General features: G+C 47.7%; 1 protein-coding gene across 7 annotated transcripts in view; it reads right to left on the reverse strand.

Moving 5' to 3' along the window:
* The window catches only part of KLC4 (kinesin light chain 4), a 69,358-nt gene that overhangs the window by 13,840 nt on the left and 35,439 nt on the right, over positions 1-20,079 (reverse strand). For 4 of the 7 annotated variants that reach the window (XM_035111146.2, XM_035111147.2, XM_035111148.2 and 1 more), the window contains exons 8-13: positions 19,487-19,660; positions 19,280-19,379; positions 18,604-18,656; positions 12,407-12,474; positions 9,411-9,519; positions 6,678-6,836 (exon numbers count right to left, since the gene is read on the reverse strand). In XM_035111146.2, the coding sequence (XP_034967037.1) occupies positions 6,678-6,836; positions 9,411-9,519; positions 12,407-12,474; positions 18,604-18,656; positions 19,280-19,379; positions 19,487-19,660 (663 nt within the window). Of the gene's footprint in view, positions 1-755; positions 2,327-6,677; positions 6,837-9,410; positions 9,520-12,406; positions 12,475-18,603; positions 18,657-19,279; positions 19,380-19,486; positions 19,661-20,079 lie in introns of those variants that run through there. The other 3 variants (XM_035111152.2, XM_035111150.2, XM_035111151.2) reach the window with 3 other exon arrangements.

Raw genomic sequence — 20,079 nt, forward strand, 5'->3', positions numbered from 1 at the left:
ATTTGGATTTGGCCCTGACTGATACTGGCCATGTAGGTTTCCATGATGTAATATGGGCCAAAAAAATAAAATAAATGCTCTGCATGCAAAGGGGACTTCTCTCCAACACTTCCCCAGACTTTGCTTTCTACTCAACAAATCCCTTCCAGTATTCTCTCCAACAATGTGCCCTTTTCCCACAGTCTACATTTAAACCCCCACTTCATTAAAAAATGAAAAAATAAATTCCGGCAACACACTGCAAGTCCCGCTGTATGCCCCAGTTCCCAAGGGAACTCTCTCTCTCCTCCTCTTCCTCCTCCTCACCCCAAATGGCTCTCTCAGCTCTCTACAAAGCTACATCCTCATGCATTCAGTGGCATGTCTGCCACCAAGGCTGAAATCTTACCTACCTGGGAACAAGTGCCAATGCACAGTGAGACGCGCTTCCAAATAATAAACATGTAGGACTGCATGTCTCTCCCACACTTCCACTGTACACTTCCATGCCCCAACCCGAAATTCCCTTCCCCATCCCTTAAAATATGCCCCATCACTATTGCCGCCTTAAAACCGAGGCCTTTTATTTCTGCCTGCCTCTGCTCCTTGCTGTCTTGCATGCAAGAGCCTTAGATCTCAGCCTTGTAGAAAAGGATGTGCAGTTCCAACCCTCTCTCCCACTTGCCTAGCCAGGCTTCTAAAATAAGCAGCAGCTACAATTGCTACTAACACACCCATTTGGTGTGGGTTTCAGGGTGGATTTTTGTGTGTGTGTGTGTGTGTGTGTGTGTGTGTGTGTGTGTGTTTGTGTGTGACATTTGGCTGGGACCTTGCGATCTCCAGTGTCAAACCACAGCAAGGTTAAAACTTTTACATTCATGGCAATAAATTAAAGAGATGCAAAAAGGCAGTTCCGTTTTGCCACCCCACCCACCGCACAACAAGAGGAGCGGCAATGAACCAGAGGCAGTTAAGTCACCCTTGTCTGCGATTATCCCTCCTGTTGTGAGGAAATGTTCCTGAGTTCAGAGTCCTAGAGAGGCTGTTTCTTCTGAAATGCAGGCGTCTTGTAGTGCTAGACTGGCAGGGGAAGTCCAGACCAAAAGTCTAATCAGAGGGGGCCAGTACTGGGTAGGCCATGAAAATGCCAGCCATGACTGTTGCAGCCCCTCTAGCCTGCCCTCCTCCAATGTCTCCATGCCATACAGGAGGCGGACTATGCCCAGCTCATTTAAAATAAGGTCCTCATTAGGAAGTCACATCTTATGCTTCTGCCTCTCACACTTTTGCCCTGGCATGTCCATCAGTATTTTTATTTTCATACAATGTGCCCCATTTCTCTTTCTTTACCCTGCAAGAATAGGCTAAGAGGATCCATCAGCAAGGAGAATGGACACGAGCCTGAAGCTTCTTCCATCTCCACCTGGACAGGCCCAATCCCTATGAGAAGGTGGCTGCAAGGTCTTTACCTGCGGGCATACAAATGCCATTTAGGCATCTCGGACATGACCAGATGAACAGGAAAGGAAAACAGAGCACGGAACAAGGATGGGGGTTATTGGACTACAACTCCCATCATCCCTGACCCCTGGCCCATGAAGGCTGGGGAATGCAACAACATCAGGAGGGCCACACACTCCTCATCCCTGTCACAGAGTACAATTGCCCATCTCCCTAACTTTTCCAGCCATCCAAAGCTAGGGGTGAGAAACACACATATCCCAATGTCTAACCCACCATCTGCTCTGGCTTCAATGGAAAGGGGAGGGGGAAGGTGGGGTGGGGGGAGAGCTAAAATGGGAAGCAGAAAAATCTGAGTTATGCTAGAAGGCAAGGAGATGCATGGTGGGAGATGGCGGAAAGAAGCCAGGAGGAGGAGGAGGGCAGAGAGATGGGCAGCAAGGACCTCTTCAGACTGGAGAAGACCTTCGTTGAGGGTCCCCGTTAAGCCACAGGAAAGAGAACGGAGGAAGTCACAAGGAGTTCTGCCAAAGTCCTGCACTGGTGGAGGGGAAGGGGTAGGGCAAAATGGCGGATTCGTGAAGTTTCTTCCTGCTCTCTCTTGCCGGTTGACATGGTAGCGGTAGAAACAGGGTGCAGCCAGCTGGACGTTCCTCTGCGGGTGCCGTTCCACTCCTCGGTGCCCGCCGGGTTGGGGTTGGGGACTGCTGTGGAGTCCTTGCCAAGGAGAGCAGGAACGGTGGAAGGAGTGGGGGGGGGAGTTTGGCGGCTTGGAGGAAGAAAGCCAGAAGGGGTGGCACACAAACATCCGGGCGATTGTAGTGAAGGGGTGGGGTGGGGTTTGTGTGTGTGGTGGTGGGGAAGGAGTCTCAGGAGGCATTTAAGCCTAGTGCACAGAGAGGAGAAAGACAAAAATTTACAAGGCCATAGTGAGGATGCACAACAACCCCAAACGAAAAGAAGATACAAGCCAACGGGAGGGAAGGGAGATACAAGCCAACGGTACAAGCATGGGGAGCAAACGACTGCAGGCTGGTGGGGGGGGGGGGGGAATCACACAGCTGCCCTTTATTGGTGGATGAGGTGCAAGGGATTTCCTTGGGCAGCATGTGATTGGCTAAAGGGTGCTTTGAAATACTCACGGCATAGGGCTTTGCTTAGTCATGGGACCTCGGGGGAGTAACCAGGCCCTTTGCCAACCCTGCCATCCTCTGAAAGTTTTGGACTACAACACCCATCAGCCAGTATTGTAGTCCAAAACATTCAGAGGATGGCAGGGTTGGAGAAGACAGCCTAGTCAGTGCAAGGAAGAGCACTAGATCGCAGTTGCATAAATGAAGTCTCCCTCAGTCTTTCCGACATCTTTTGCTATTGCCAGCCTAATATTGAAGGGTGGGAGGGTTTAGAGGGGAAAGGAAAGGAGGGGGAGTGGCAATTACGAAAGGACATATTCCGTTTCTCAAAGAAAGTTCGTCCTGAGAATTCTGGGAAGCAGTCTAGGGCACACGCTCGGCTCATGAGGGATGGTGGGCAGGCTCGCAAAGCCTCACATTTGTTCCACGTAAACCGAGCACGTAATTTCAGTGAGCACGTTTTAGGAGGCAACTGGTGGCAGTGGGAAGTTCCCTGTCTTCCGGAAGAGTTTGCCTCACTGATCGTCTCAGCGAGGAATTCAAGGAAGCTCAATTCTCCCCGGAGTACAGTTTGAACTGAAAAGAAGTATGGCAGTAGCAGGGCTTGGTGCCTTATCTCAGTCAGTCAGTCAGTCAGTTGTTTTTAAGACTCTGGGGAATTTGGGCAGCTGCAAGTTTCAGCCCTTTTCTGGAGTGGCTCCTTAGGCTCTCCACCAATAGCTCTCAGATGACCCTGCCTCCATTCAGCTGGAGAAGGAAGTTCTATCTGATCTTACCTTCCAAGTTCCGGACTGCAGAATCCGGGACCGGCAGCCATTTGACACCGGAAGTTGCGTCAACGTAACTTCCGGTGTCGACTTGCCCTTCTATGGGCACCAAAATGGCCGGCGGCGGCTTCGAAATTCGCTTGTACGCATGTCAGGAAGTGCGCTGACGCAACTTCCGGTGTCGCTCCGCCCATCTATGGGTACCAAAAATGGCCGCCGCCAACACCGGAGGTCGCGTCTACGCACTTCCGGACATGCGTAGATGTGACTTTTGAAGCTAGTGGCGGCCATTTTTGGTGCCCATAGAAGGGCAAACAGGAAAGAAAAAAAATGGCCGCCAGCAGGAGAAAATAACGGAGAAAAACGGGAGACAAAGTGATACGGGGGACCACCGGGAAAATGTAAGTAAAAAAGGGGTTTTCCCGGGGAAAACGGGGTACTTGGCAGCTATGTATCTGATCCATGTCACTGGCAATCCTTTAAGGCTCAAGCAAGCTGATCCACCATCTCGAGCATTTAAAGCAGGGTTTCCCAAACTTGGGTCTTCCATTGTTTTTGGACTGCAGTTCCCATCATCCCTGAACGCTGGTCCTGCTAGCTAGGGATGATGGGAGTTGTAGTCTAGGAACAGCTGGAGACTCATGTTTGGGAAACCCCGGCCTAAAGAAACATGCAATGAGCGAGGGGAGGGTTTGTAGCATAAGGGTGTGGCCTGCGCAGCAAGAAGAGCGTTCAAGAATATAGAAATACTACTGCAATGCAGGCTCACAGTACAGACATGACTACAGAGGAAACCAGCACCTGAATTACCGACTCTTCCTCGGGGATGAAGCCCACCCTAAGCCCTGGAGATAGCTATATAAAAGATGGGGAGGGGGATAGGCAGTCCTTTCTTCCAGGAGGTGGAATAGATCAGAACAGCCTTCCCCAAGCTGATGCCCTCCAGAAGTTGCTGTACTGGAGTCCTTGTCATCCCCAATGTTTAGCCATGCAGGCTGAGGTTGATGGGAGTTGGGAGTCTGACAACGTCTGGGGGGGCACCAGGTTGGGGAAGCCAGCCTCAGAACAAAGGGTAGCCCCAGTCATAGCTTGCAAGGGACACTAGCCTAGGAATGAAGACAAACGCAACATTTGAAGAGCAGAAGGAAGTGGTTTGAAAGCGCCCTTTCCAGGCTAAATACAAAACGTACCGCTGAAAAGCTGGTGCCCAAGTTGTGGAGGAACTGGTCCTCATGACATTCTATTTATTTATTTATTATTTATTATTTAATTTATATACCACCTTCATCTTCCAGGGATCTCAAAATTCATCCACCCACCTCTGCCTACAATTCCTGGAACGGTTTTGGAACTCTTTTTTTAAAATATTGGTTTGTGGGTTTTTTTTTGTTAAACGAAGAATACATAAATGTATATATGGCAAGGTGGGTGGGGAGAGAGGAAGATGAGAACTTTTGCTAATTCTTCCTTCCACTTGCAACCCCCTGTATTTCCTGAAAATCTGCGGTGGAATCTCCGGACCAAAATGGTGCTGGAGGATACAGGGCTAAGGGGGGGATTGGCAAACAATTAACCCCCCCCCACCCAGTCCAGTGGAAGCCTCCACCAGATCGCAAGACCCCCTGCATTTGAGGAGGTGGTAGGCTCTCCCTCTGCATGAAGTCTGAGAAGAAGGGAAGGCTGATCAGGTGTTCGTTCAGCTAGCTAGACTGTACGTCCACAATGCAAGCTGCAAATCACAAAGCTAGAATCGCATGGTGGGTGGAGGGGGCCTGTGACTGCTCTTAAAATACCACGTCTGTCTTCACTCCAAGAGGGAAGTGTCATTCTCTGAGAAAGTAAAGAACGAGGACTTAGGGTTAGGGAGTTCTATGCACTCCTTCCCCCCAAGTTTCTATGGGGTCCTCACATTCTCTTACGGTTTTTGTTCACGTACTGCCTTTTAGGTACAATCCACAATCAAGATTGCAAGACACCTTGGCGCTGATTGGCTGTCATGGCAATTTGCCTGCGATAGATGGGTGGGGGGGATGGAGAGGCACATGCAAGCAAGCGAACAGCTGCAGAGAGGATGGAGAGTTAGTGAGCGATGGAGAGAGTGCAAGTTAAATGTAACCAAAGCATTAAAACAATGGGTTGGCAAGTCCCCTCCTCGTCCTTTATCTAGGTCAAATTCCTTGCTGCTAAACTGCATCTTATGGAGAAACCCAAAGGAACAAACAAACATGCTTAAAGGCTGCATCAAGGCAATCTTCGCATCCTCACACACCTTCCCCAACTCAAGAGTGGGGACGAAACGCACTTCTCCCTGAGCCAAGGAGAGACAACACGTCTAAGAACCAGTCTTCAAGGGGGGAAAGGGGAACCCAAAACCAAAACCAGGGAAAGAGTCAAGATGCTTTTCGTCAAGGCTCATATTCTTCCACCAAAACTCACTCGTTACATGGACATAGTAATGTTGCCACTAGCTGAAATCTCTTAGGATCCTGCTACTCGCCGGAGACGATGTCCCACCAGTCCGCCCAGCCCCAAGGCTCCCAAACACTCTGCTAGGAAACAGGCTGCGTATAGGAAGAAGCCAACTCTTCTCGTTGATAAAAGACCAATCCAGGGGTCAACAAAGGAGGAGGAGGAGGGCAGAGAAGGAGGGTACCTGCTCTAACTCATACTCGCCTACAGAAAATGCAGTTGTCGTGCGTGTGTGGCCTCTTGCAACTTTGAGGTAGATTCATTCCAGTGCCTCTTGGCATGTCCTTCAGATGCTGTGCGCACGCACACACGCACGCACACACACGCACACACACACGCCATACCCCATAAACATCCATTTTCCTGGAGGGCGGCAGCCCTAGGACCCTAACCGAACCAAAGCCCCTTAAGCTCTTCCTCCGAGAGTGATGCCATTTTATGGGAAGCAAAACAACCTTCTCTCCCTCCCCGCCCCTTGTCCCTCCAACAGATCAGGGGAGAGCAGCACCGTAGGATGTTAGTAGAGGAGATCAAAGCACCTACGATCAGTGGCTTGTGCTCTTTCCTCCGCCCACCACCCACCTGAAAAACTGGGGACGGGAGATACTAAGTTCCGAGTTTCAGTGGGGAGAACTAAGGCGGAAAGAGCTCCCTCCCTGAGTCTGGCTACCCGGCAATAAGAGGAGCAGGCAGGGAGCATGCAAGAGGATGGATGGAGGTGGGCATGCCACGACAGGCCATCAGCTCCCCGAGATGGCAGGGGCAGCAATTGGCGGACAAAAAAGAAACAACAGCTCTGGCTAGAGTTTGCTGCCCTCTGCCTCTCTCGGCCGGGCTAGGCAGGTCTTGATGGTGGACTTGTACTTACCCCATTCCATTCCACGCCCATACTCACTTCCTCGCTACCATCTGTGGCGCTCTCATACTTGACGCTGCCCCCCAGGCTGTCTCGGCTCCTCCGCCTCTCGGAGCCGTCGCCCTCTTTCAGAATCTCTACCACCTTGGTCTGGTTAATGGGGTCAATGCCCTGCAAGGGGACAAGCACAAAACAGAGAGACAAGGGGGGTTTGGGGGTGGGCAGAGCCCCTCAAACATTTCCTAGAGACGTACAACACTGCCTTGCTTCCTGGCTATTAACACGCCAAAAGGTCATGTGTGTTTATTTTTTTTCCTGGTGGCAATTTTGCGTGGAGACAGGAAGGTGTTCAGGAAGGGAATTGGAAAGAATATAGAGCTGCCCTTTCGCTTCCTGGATCCCACCACTGTACGCATGCCAAATTCTGCACCAAGACACTGGCCACGTCTGCAGAATCAGATCTTGGCTTCCTAAGCCAAAATATGGCTGAGCAGCACACAGCCCCTTTATTCCCGCTTCGTTCCTCCCTTCGCATGAGTGAGTAACTCGACTTTTCAGTTAACATCTGAACTAAGAAACTATAGTTAATGGCTTCAACACAAGTTGGGACATTAATTTAACTTTAAATTATGGCTTCATAGTCTGGCTTGCTTGGAAGCCGCTAATCATGAACGGTCTTCAACTAAACTATCCCGTCAGTGCAAGGATTACCACTACCACTGCAGGATTCTTCTCCCCTCTGCATCTCCTCCTTCTAGTGCACCATGTACCACCCCCCCAAAAAAAATCTGCTCCAGAGTACTGGGGGAACCCCTAGAACAGATTCAGGGCATTTAAAGAGGTGCAGGGGAAGGAGATGGATAAAGTCCCATTGCCCAAGCAGAAATCCTTGCAGCTTTTGAACTATCTACTTAGTGCTATGCTGAATACAACCCCATCTCCCACCTCGGTTTAGATGTACTGGGAAGCTATAGCTGACTAAGTCTTCCTGGCTTGCTCGTTGGCTTGTGTGAAGGGAGGGGAAGAGGACGAACAGAGGAGGAGCAAAGGTGGCTTCATGCACCTTCTGTATATCTTGACTTTCTAGGAACGTACAAAAACAGTCCTCCAGGATCAGACCAAAGGTCACGAGGTCGCCTACATGGCACTTGCAGGCACCCATGTGCCGCGCAGGGTTTTTTGGGTGCCCTCAAGGTCTGCTCCCCAGTCCTTCCGCTCATTGAAAATTCTACTGCAGCTAATAGAATTTGTACCCACGACTGTTGCTCTGGTTTGCAAATGTGCCCGGGGGCCCAGAATGTTTGGTGACCCTGAAGTCCAATCCTATCTCCTATAGTGACCAAACAGATATCCCTGGAAAACCCACAAGCAGGAAAAGAGGGAAATAGCTTTCGTCTACTATTTCCCCCAGGAAGCTAAGCTGAGATTTGGTTTTGTGAACATGGCTGTTGCACGGCTTGTATGGATTGCGCGCGCACACGCACGCACACACACACACACACAATCAAGCAATTATGCATATATTTTCCCAACATACATCTTTCCCCTCAACTTTTGTTATTCAGGGGTGGGGCATGGAGCAATGGAACAGTAACAAAACTCTCTTCCTCCATCACTACATAAGCTTCACCAGACATTGCCCACACTTCCATAGCCATAACGGCTAAAAACTTGCATTTTTTAAAAAATAAAATGAAGCCCAATGTTCTCCGGATGCTAAATTCCACATTCATCTAAATGATCCAGTTGTGAAATACACTGAGCTTAGCTCAGCTCCTGGCAACAAAGGACTAGGGCATCAGGATGAGGCCATCAAAAACATCCAAAATAAACCCGGATAAAAATAAATATATATATACAAGGAGTTCCTGAAACTCTTCCATTTCATCCCTTCAAGCAACTATGTGGCCTGGGCAAAATTCTATATAAATTCATTGCAGTCCAACCAGCTGGACAGATCTACAATAATGTTCTAAAGCTCATTTTCTGATTAAGCAGAACTTGTCCAAACGAGTCATCAAGCACTTGACAGGCAATCAATGCATTTAGGCAATCGAATCTTGGACTGAGATATGAACGAGCTCCGTGCACCCGCACACAGCTGTTCTACTCCTTCAAGTAAGGATGCCACAGTTAGCTTCCCATTATGTCCAAACTAGGAACTATGGCTAATGGCTTCCCAACAAGCCAACATTGCAAAGCCATGAACCGTAGCTTCATGTTCTGGCTTGGTTTTGGAAGCCATTAACCATCGTTCCCTGTACAGACATAAAGGGAAATTATGGATAATTACAATTACCCGATTTGCTTTCCTGTAAGGAAGCAAAGCAGCTGCTTACAATTGCATGAAGCTCATTCATACTGTGGCTTAATAAGACAAGATTTTATTGCTTGAACCCAGAGAATGTCAAGGAAATTATTTCTGCTGGATTCTATAACCTGCTGCGATTTCTTTTGCTGATGAAGTGGAAGGATCCTGGGAAAAAAAAAAACATATCGAGCTGCGACATTCCAGCAAAAGCCACACTGACAAACAACTGGCCACACCACCTCAATCAACACCAGCATGGAATTTTATAAGGGCAATTTACATATTTGATGATAGCCAGTGGTTTAGGCTCCACCGTATAAGCCTTAAATTGCCTGGCAAATCTAAAAATCAGATGAAACACTCATCTTTCGCTTTCTTCTCCCTAGAGTTCCCTTTACACACGAAGTTGTCTGTGGGGTGGGTGTTGGCCTTACCTGTCTCCGGGATCGCACTGCACACTCTTCCAGTGTTTCCGCAGCCTCTAGCTTCCCCTGACGCCTGTACAGTGCGCCCAGGTTTCGCAGAGTGGTGTTCACTGTGGGGCTAAGGAGAAAGAGAAACACTGAAGCCAGCTGTCCTTGTTTACCATGGCAATATCTTGAATACTGAGCCGCCCTTGTCTACACCATAGCTGTCAAGTTCTCCCCCTTTTTTAAGGGAAATTCCCTTATGCTGAATAGGCCTCCTCGCGAGAAAAGGGAAAACTTGACAGCTATGGTCTACACACCTCCCACTTCCCATGACACTGAGATTGCTTGGCTGAACGGTTAAAGGTAAAGGTAAAGGGACCCCTGACCATTAGGTCCAGTCGTGACCGATTCGATAAATACGACCTATTTATCTACTTGCATTTTGATGTGCTTTCGAACTGCTAGGTTGGCAGGAGCTGGGACCGAGCAACGGGAGCTCACCGTCGCAGGGATTTGAACCGCCGACCTTCTGATCGGCAAGCCCTAGGCTCTGTGGTTTAACCCATGGTTAAAGGTAAAGGGACCCCTGACCATTAGGTCCAGTCGTGACCGATTCTGGGGTTGCGGCGCTCATCTCACATTATTGGCCAAGGGAGCCGGCGTACAGCTTCCAGGTCGTGTGGCCAGCATGACAAAGCCGCTTCTGGGGAACCAGAGCAGCACACGGAAACACCATTTACCTTCCCGCTGTAGTGGTACCTATATATCTACTTGCACTCTGACGTGCTTTCAAACTGCTAGGTTGGCAGGAGCTGGGACCGAGCAACGGGAGCTCACCCCGTCGCAGGGATTCGAACCGCCGACCTTCTGATCAGCAAGCCCTTAGACTCTGTGGTTTAACCCACGGTTACTACCCAGCAATTACACAGAAAACCACCGCACAAGGAAAGAGGTACTTGCCCCTTGCTATGAGGCCCTAAATGGGCATATTCATATTAGCAGCAGAAGTAGAAAGCTAAAAAACAAATAAAACGGGTGGGATCCGAAACTACAGGAGGCTTTTGGATCCAGTGGGTACTTCTGCTAAAGGAAAAGAAGTGACTCTTGCTGATTTGCCCCCTTCCTCCCCACCTCAATACGACTTTGCATCCTGTTCTAAAGTGTCCCCCAAGAAGGTGCTGTGAAGGCGGGGCGGGGGGAGAACAGGAAAATAACAACCTCCCATTAGTAAAGCCACCCACTGGATCAAAAGCCGTAACAGGAGCACTTGGGCAACAATTCCATTCAACTCGCGGCTTCCGGTTTGTTTATGGAGGGAAATTGCGGCGCAGAACGGATTGTCTGCCTAAAAGACTACCGTTACCGGGCTACTGGGGCGACAGAAGTGCGTGCCAGGGTTAGACACCCCCCCTTAAAAAGCCCCACGGACAAGGGGGGTCTTGAGGGGACCAGCTGAGCGAGAAGCTGCTTGAGTTCTCTCACGGTGCTATCGCAGCTCCAAAAAGTCGAAACCACGAATTGCCACCTGAAGCAGCAGACTTTCTGAATTAAGGTACTTATTGCCAAACTTTCTGATTTCAAAACTGAAGAATTGGTGTTTAAGTTTAATTCGGCAAAGACAGAACCTAAAAAGGAAGTCAACTTCTGAAAGACAGACCCTGCAGCATGGACTGGTGAATGAGATCAAAGGCATTTGGAAACACATCCATCTGTTGTTACTTTTTAAGCTGCGCTTAGTTAACTTTTAGCGATCCATTTCTCTGTTGGATACAAAGAATCGAGCTGTTGTCTTCTTCAACTCTTAAACGGAACTTATATGAATGGACTGGAGCAGGGGTCAGCAACCTTTTTCAGCTGTGGGCCGGTCCACTGTCCCTCAGACCATGTGGTGGGCTGGACTGTATTTTGAAAAATATATATGAACGAATTCCTATGCATTTTAAATAAAAGGACACATTCTACTCATGTAAAAACACGCTGATTCCTGGACCGTCTGTGGACCGGATTGAGAAGGCGATTGGGCCATATCCAGCCCACGGGCCTTAGGTTGCCTACCCCTGGACTGGAGTATCCTCAGTTTTTATGAATGGCAAAGCTACTTTTATGAATGAAAGTGGTTTAAAGACTGGGGGGGAAATTAAAATAAATTTAAAAGGACCCTGGATATTGCAAAAAAACCTACTGAAGTTCAACAGGATAACACTCTTCCATAACTGAGAGAAATCTCAGGGAGGAAGAGTGCCTGGGAGAGTGGGAGCAGGGACGGAAAAAATACTATAAATGAGCAGGGCCATATATTGGAATTACAACTGAGGAGAGTATTATATTTTGGATTATAAATACCATTCGGATTACGAATAACATTTGGATTAGAAATACAATTTGGATTACAATTTTAATTTTCATCTGAAGAATATTGGATCCCAGGCAACAGTTGGAGAACTTTGGAATATAATATACTATGAGAGTTCTTAAAAGCATCAACCATCACTAAAGGAAACAAACCAGAAGTGGAAGCTGGGGGAAGCCCAGGAGGGGAGGGAAGAAGTGATGTAACACAATTGCTATTGATATGAGATGTATGTAATGATAGAAAAAGAAAAGCTAATAAAAAATTAATTAAAAAAAAGTAACAATTCCATTCAACCCTTTGAGTCGCAGAAGGGGTGGGAGGTTTTCACTGGTAGCACCAGTGTTGTGGAAAACTCTTCCCGATAAAATATGAAGCCCCATCAGTATTGGCGTACCACCGGCTCCTCTCCAAACAAGGGACCTCCTGTTTCGATTGCTGTTTTATTGTTGTATTGTTTTAATGGACCTGCACATTTTCATTGGGGATTATTAATACATATTTAATATTTTGATGAAATTGTTCTATTGTGCTCTTCAGTTATGTGTGTTTATTTATCTATAACTAAGCTTAATACTTTTAAATCACTTAGAAGCCACCTTGGCAAGTAAGCGGCATATTAACTAATAATTGAAATAACAGTAACAAATAACTCCTGAAAACAACTTACCTGCTGACTTTGCATGCCTTGTACCAGCCACCATACTCTGCATAAGCAATGTTTTCTCTGTGCTTGCTCTGGAAAGAGGGATTGGGGAGGGGGGGGAGGAGAGAGAAAAGAGAAGACTTTGTTAGAATAGTTAAAGCACCAGTGCACAAAAGACCATGGCTAGTTTGTTTGCCTCTGCTTGCATGCCTAGCAGGGATAAAAATATATAAGCTTGTTTGGTCCCAGTTACCTTGCCGCCATGTCAGCTCCAATATTGGTATGCTTTGAGATTATATACATATAGACCACTACCATTTAGAACAGGTGTGAAGAGCCTTTGGCCTGCCTGGATTACAACTCTCATCAGCCCCAGCAAGCAACACTGCCCAATGGCCAGGGATGATAGGAATTGTAGTTCAGCAACATTTTGAAGGGCCAAAGGTTCCGCACTTCCGGGTTTAGAATGACACCACTGTCCCCTAAAAACTGGAGAATGAAATAACAGATTCTGGGAAGACTCAAGTATGTAATTAAGGCAGCTCTGCAAAGATACCAAAGACAGCTTTGATCATAAAAAAAAGGAATTTAGTGAGCTTGCTTGTCTATTACAGGCTTAAGCTAAGTAGCACAGGGCTTGCTACATTTTTTTTTTTAAAAAAAAGGGGGCGGCTGTCCCAGCTTATGCATAGAAAAACATATTGTTAAGGTGGACATGGAGCAATAGATTCAAGCTACAAGAAAGAAGATTCCACCTAAACATTAGGAAGAACTTCCTGACAGTAAGAGCTGTTCGGCAGTGGAATTTGCTGCCAAGGAGTGTGGTGGAGTCTCCTTCTTTGGAGGTCTTGACAGCCACATGTCAGGAATGCTTTGATGGTGTTTCCTGCTTTGCAGGGGGTTGGACTGGATGGCCCTTGTGGTCTCTTCCAACTCTATGATTCTATATCTGTTTCAGCCAAAAGAGATGAAATGGTGACGCAATGCCTGGGACTTTGGAGTTCACAGGTCTGCAAACAAGGACACAAGCCTAAGTACATAAAGATGCTGGCACAGCAAAAGGTAGTGTAAGAGATCTTGTAAGAGCTTAATAAAAGTTAATTCCCTTAACAAGCAACTAAAATCCTTATTAAGCAGAAGAAAGAGCCAGTCTCACATTTCTCTTCAAATACCTGAAGAGGGCAAAGACTTGTTATCTGCTGCCCCAGAAGGCAGGGCTAGCTAGATCTGATGGGCTGAAAGTTACAGGAGGGGGAGATTTGGATTCGACATTAAGAGATGCTTCTTGAAGGTAAGTACAGTTCCAATTATGTGTGTGTGTGCCTTTTCCCTTTCAGTTTCTGAATTTCCCGAACAGAGCAAGGGATTCGGCTAGGTCAGGCCCAAACAACCGTCTCCGACTCTACAGTTTCTCAGAGCGCTACTTGAATGTGTGGCCAGAAACTGAAAGCCACTTTGTCTGGTCCGCTCCCTCTCCCAGGAACAAAATTCCTGTCTTCTAACAACTTCCCACCGGAACTGTGCCCAACCGTTTTATTTATTTTTTAACCATTTTTCTGGGGGTGTCAGCCAAGGAACAGTAGGCCGATTCAGGCATTAAGTTCCCTAGGCTTAGAAAAACTTCCTATTGGTTAAAAAAAGTACCATAGTTGCTTTTAAATCACTTTGGAAGAGTTCCCCCTCCAGAAAATTCCCTGGCAGGCCTGCTATCTGGGGGATTCCTAAACGGTCATGCCTCAGGCTAATGCTGACAAGGCTTTAAGCCCTGCATTTGTGTGTGTGGGGGGGGGGAGTAGCTTAATGCATGCCAGGGCTCCATTCCAGCAAGGCTGGGTGACAAGCAATCCTGTTTCGAGCCCTGTGTTACCAGGTCAAAGCGAGAGGACTTGGTAGTCCTCAGTAAAGGTAAAGGTAAAGGGACCCCTGACCATTAGGTCCAGTCGTGACCGACTCTGGGGTTGCGTGCTCATCTCGCATTATTGGCCGAGGGAGCCGGCGTATAGCTTCCAGGTCATGTGGCCAGCATGACAAAGCCACTTCTGGCAAACCAGAGCAGCACATGGAAACGCCGTTTACCTTCCCGCTGTAGCGGTTCCTATTTATCTACTTGCATTTTGACGTGCTTTCGAACTGCTAGGTTGGCAGAAGCTGGGACCAAGCAACGGGAGCTCACCCCGTCACAGGGATTCGAACCGCCGACCTTCTGATCAGCAAGCCCTAGGCTCAGTGGTTTAACCACAGCGCCACCTGGGTCCCTCAGTAGGGCTATTCAAAATGTGGGCTCCTCATTACGGAGACAAACAGGATGTCCAGAACAGGGTTTTAATTGTGCTGCGTTTCACCCAAGTCTAAAAATCGCAATTAGGTTGCTATGGGGAGCTGCATTACTGCCACTGTGAAGGGTGAGGACTCTGCTTCTGCCCTCCTTAAGAAGGTACTGTATTCAATTCAAACCTTTGGCCCTCCAATGACGTTCTGAAGATGGCAGTCTAGGGTAGCAGGAGACCATCAATGGCTATTAACCTCTAGCACAGGCTCCCACAGCTTTTCCATATAAACTGTGCTGGATGTCTCAGGCACTTCTGACCTACTTCAAGCACAATAGCTCCGATGGACACCAGTGCCCCACATAGCTGCATCATTCTGTACAAAGACCTGGCAGACTTAGCAGCCAAGAACGGTCCATCCAGAATATTTTTTGTTTTTGTTTTAAAGGGCAATATGAATTTAGTTGTTCCTACCCAGGGGCTACCCCACAAATGGGAGACTTTTGACCCTCCGGTGTTGTTGGACTACAATTCCCATCCCATCATCCTTGACCACTGGGCATGGCACCTTAGATTGATGAAAGCAGGCGTTCAATAACATCTTGATGGCCACAGTTTCCCGCCCCTCCCTTAGCCTGTTCCTTAGCGGCGTTCCCTTAGTATTACAATGAAGACTATCTATTCCCACCTCCCAGGATCAGTATGCACATTCACTTGGGAGCAAGTGATCCCACAGTATTCAAGGAAGCCTGCTTTGAGAAAACATGCACGAGGCTGATCTGTATGGATGAAGCAATGTTACGTGGATAAAAATAAGACAAAAGAAAAATGGGGAAAAAAAGGAATGCTCTAGCAAGATGGGTTTAATGCTTTTTAATAGCATGGCAAAGAAACCGAGAGTGCCAGTAAAATATGACATCATGGGGAATGGAAACCAAGTACAATACTGAAGAGGAGCTGCTTAGTCCAACAACAACATATGATCTCACTCCTCTGCATTGGTTGCAAAAATCTTCTGTTTTGCCATTCTGGAAAGCTTCAGTTCACTTCTGCATTCAAAGAAAAGCTTATTTAGCTTATCTGTTAAAAGCTTTTAACTGGAAAGTCCCCAGGTCACTGACTGTCCCCAAGTCAGCCACTGACTTACTCTTGACTGCCCCTTCTCAATCTGCTCCCCCCCCCAAACGCTATGGGGATACTGTTTTGACCTGCCCAGAAAGGTTGGTGATTACTGTGATAGCATGTATAACTTTGAACATAAATGGGCTGGGAGACACTTCTGAAATACTAAGTATTATTCAGAAAGTTTTCCCTAGAAAGCAAGATGAATGTTGGTATCTGTTTAGATATACAGGTGTTTTTAAGAGCCGTAGCTCAGTGGCAGAAGATCTGCTTTGCATGCCGAAGGTCTCAAGTTCAATCCCCAGCATCTCTAAGTAAGGCTGCGAGTGCCCCCTGTATGCAACTCTGGAGGACCAAAGGTCTGATTCTGTATAAGGCAGCTTCCTATGTTCCCACAAACGACAGAACCTTTACACATATCCCTTTGCTGTCCGTTTTGACCCACTTTGTGTCTTCCAATTCTCACTCTTTTTAAGAGGCAATGGGGCTTGCTACTTACAGACCTCTGCTTGTAATGCCGAGTACTGCAATGTGCGGAGAGGGGTGCTTGCAAACATGCAGGGCCACATGGCGGGCATGTACCAGGAAGTCTCTATCAGTCACAGTTCACATGGGTTGTCCACAATCAGCTTTATTTGATTTACAATTTTCATTCCTATTTGGGGACAGACCCCAGCTCCGTGACAAGAGCATATCCTTTGCCTGCAGAAGGATCCACATTCAATGCTGGAACCTCTAGTTAAAAGGATCAAGTAGCAGGTGATGGGGAAAATCTCAGTGATGGAGCACTTGATTCACCTGCAGAAGGCCCAGGTTTCAACTGCTGACATCTCCAGGTAGGGCTTGGAAGATTCCCTGTCCGAAACCCTGGAGAGACAATACAGAGCTAGATGCACCCAATGTCTGACCCAGAATAAGGCAGCATCCTATGATCCTATGATGGAGAGCCATTGCCCATCAGACGAGAACACAGATGAACCAATAGGAAGCTCCCTAGTCACAAGAATGCTTCAAGTGTGAACTGGGCCTTAGTGACTTGCTTAACTAGATTCTTGCTGCATTAAGGAACTGGGGAGGGAAATGGTCTGAGCCTGATTGCTCCACCTTTTTCCAGCTGCTCCCCGCTCAACGCGCTGGAGTGAAACTCTGCTAGAGGAGGCCAAAGCAGCCACAGTAGTGAAAGGGCAGTCCACTGAAGGAAGACCATGCAGGAAAGAGTCAGGTGGGATTAGAGTACCAAGGCTCCAGGTTTGGGAACAAAACCTGCCCCACTCATTTGGTTCCTGTCCGGAACTGAAGAAGGCATGGAATATTTAAATCATGTTCACAAGTACTTGACAGGGAAGTGTTGCATTGCAGTGTTTTTTCAAGCATGTGATGAGAAACAGAAAAGGAAATAAAATTACATGGGATTAAAAGGATCAGCAGACAGATCGCCGATAGGGCAATGAAGAGGACCTAAATCTGTACCCTTAGCTTCTTGATAAAGATTCTGGTTAACAGAAGAGGCAGTTTGGCCAGTGGTGACCAGTTGGCTCATTTGAGCCCATGATCCAGGTGAAATCCAATTAAAAGATGCCCAGCTGGGGTTTTTTTCCAGGGGAAAATTTGTCCCAAGTGGCTCTTGATTTCAGCCACTTCCTGACATGAGATCATAGCAGGGTCAGATTTTGTTAGCCAACAATATTCAAGGCAGCACATAAACACACAGTTGTGACTTCGAGATCATCCAGTAAGAGCAGCAAAAATTCTTCAGCGAAGAAAGGCTGGCTCAGAACCTGAGAAACAGCACCCTTCTCACTCATTCTAAGCCATTCTATTCCACAGGAGGACATTCGGCAAGCTTGGTAGTGATAAGAGTGCCAATACCCTACTTATTTTTTGTTGTGACATGGCTCATGTTCAAGTGAAACAGCCCGAGACACTAAAGCCCGGGAAGCAGGCATCGGCCATCAGGTCAGGTTTGTAAAAATGGGAGAGAAATTAAGAAAAAGAAAACCAGGAGGGTTTTGCTCAACTGAATTCCAGCATGGAAAGTGCGATGGAGCTTTTGTATTCCTGCTTGTGAAGTTCTGTGCTGTGTTCAGCACCTTAGCCCAGAATGTTTCAGAAGCATGTGAAGTCTTTGCAATTTATCTAGTTTCCAAAGCAGCCATGAGTTCACTGCACCATGAGCTGGAACATGTCCCCTAAGTATCTTGGGCTTGCTGCAGCTCTAATAGGCAGTGGTTTCCCCACACATCCTGGTTTCTAAGACTGGGAAATCTAAAGCAGAAGGTGATGGTGCAGAAGACTATAGCGTCTTCCTATTACCCTTCCTCTTAAGCCTTGGGGCTGAAGGAGCTACTTTTTCCTGATCAGTCAACTGGGCTTTCCAAATGACCAAAATTCTGAGGCTTGAGATTTATTTTTCTAAAAAACATTCTGGTTCTGCAGTCTGCGGCCCAGAAACCTGCTGAAATCCCTTCATCTTCCACTCTCCAGTTCGTCCTAAGGAGTGCACTATAACAAAGAGAAAACATGCAAGGCACAGGAAAAACAGGGCAATCATTTCCAACTCTCCTGCCCCAGAAAGCTGCTATGTAGTCTGAGTAGCAACCCCTTATTCCTACTGCCCCCGTGACACATTAACACTCTACAACCCAACAAAACACGCTGCACTCAGCCCTCCTCTGCAGCTACCAGTCAGCAGGTTTGGCACCATCAGAGAGATCCACTCTTAAGGCAAAGAGAGGATGCTGCAATTTCTGGAGCTCTTCCCAATGCAGGACAGAAGAACAGGAGAAACTCAGGTGTGCTCTCACCCACCAGAATAAATGTTCTCGCACTCACCTTGCTCATCTCCTCTCTTTCTTCCGCATGCATCCATATCGGCTTGTGCTCGTCTGCAGGATAAAATACAAAAGGGGTTAAAGCAAAGCAAAGCAAAGCAAAACAAAACACCCTGTTGGTATTTCAAAAGGAATGCTACTCTGTCCCATGGTACAGTCGAGAAAGGAAGAAGCTTAAACTTTTGGATCTGTTTGCTTATTTTCTTTGGAGGAAATGGTTTTTGTCAGCCGGGCCATGAAAATAAATAGGCAATGCAAAGAGTACTGTTGGAGGAGGGGAGAGGCACCTAGGCTCCAGCCTGCGCCAGTGGCGTTGAGGGAGGGGGGCACAAGGGCGGCTGCCCCAGGCACAAACTTGTTAGGGGCGCAAAATGTCAACACCTAGTGCTGTCTCAATACGGCTGTGCACTTCCGGCACTGGGCTCCTTTGAAAATGGTTTCCCCATATGAACCAGGAAGTGACCTCTTCCAGACAATGGAACGACTCTTTTCTTATCTCCGTGGCTGCGATTTCCTGGGTGGCATGGACGCAGTTTGGCAGTTGAATATGCATGCGTACTCCCTCCCACCATGTGGTCCTGGGCACAGGCAACCCACGATACACCACTGGCCTGCACACCCCCACCAAGCTCCTCCTATAAATCCTGGCTGCCCTCCTCGCTCTTTGCTGTCCGTACCATCCACAGAGCCAAATTCCTTCACATGGGCCCGGGTGAGGATCTCCTTGTAGAGGACCTCTGCTTCCTTATATTTGCCTTGTTTCAGGTAACAGGAGGCCTGGTAAAGAGGACAGGAATGACAATCTTTAAAATGCAGCACAGGCAGCCGCCGATCCTCATGCGCAATACCCACCCCACCCCCTTTTCACCACCCAGTGGACTCACCAAATTGTTCTTTGTTTTGGCCACATTTGGGTCGTCAGGCCCCAGGCGCGACTCATAAATCTCCAATGCCCGGCAGTAGTAATATTCTACCTCTTCATACTTTCCCTGATTCTGGCAGAGCAAAGCCAAGTTATTTAACTGTTTGGCCACATCCGGATGATCTTTGCCTAGAACCTGAAAAGGAGGCAAACAAACAGAAAAGGCTAGTTAAGAAGAAAAGAAGCAAATCTGGGAATATGGCAGGATCCTTTTACTTCTGTGGGGGTGGGGAGTGGTCCATGGAAAGTCATTTGGAGCTTCAGCTCTGGCAGAAATAGCTCCTTCTGTATCATATTTGACACCTGCCTCTCCCTAGGCATTGTTCTGAATCCACGTGGACCCACGCTTTGCATGCAGAAGGTGCCAGTTTCAATCCCTGGCATCTCCAGGTAGGGCAGGGAAAGATGCCTGCATGAAACCCTGGAGAGCTGCTGCCGGTCAGTGCAGACAATACTAAGCTAGACAGACCATTCTAGACTGACTCGGGAAACTTCCTATCTAACACACATGCTCCCCTTTCCTGAGTAGCATTGAAGACGGTTGCAGACACTCAG

Source organism: Zootoca vivipara, chromosome 3 (genome assembly GCF_963506605.1).
Source record: "Zootoca vivipara chromosome 3, rZooViv1.1, whole genome shotgun sequence".
Taxonomy (NCBI): Eukaryota; Metazoa; Chordata; class Lepidosauria; order Squamata; family Lacertidae; genus Zootoca; species Zootoca vivipara.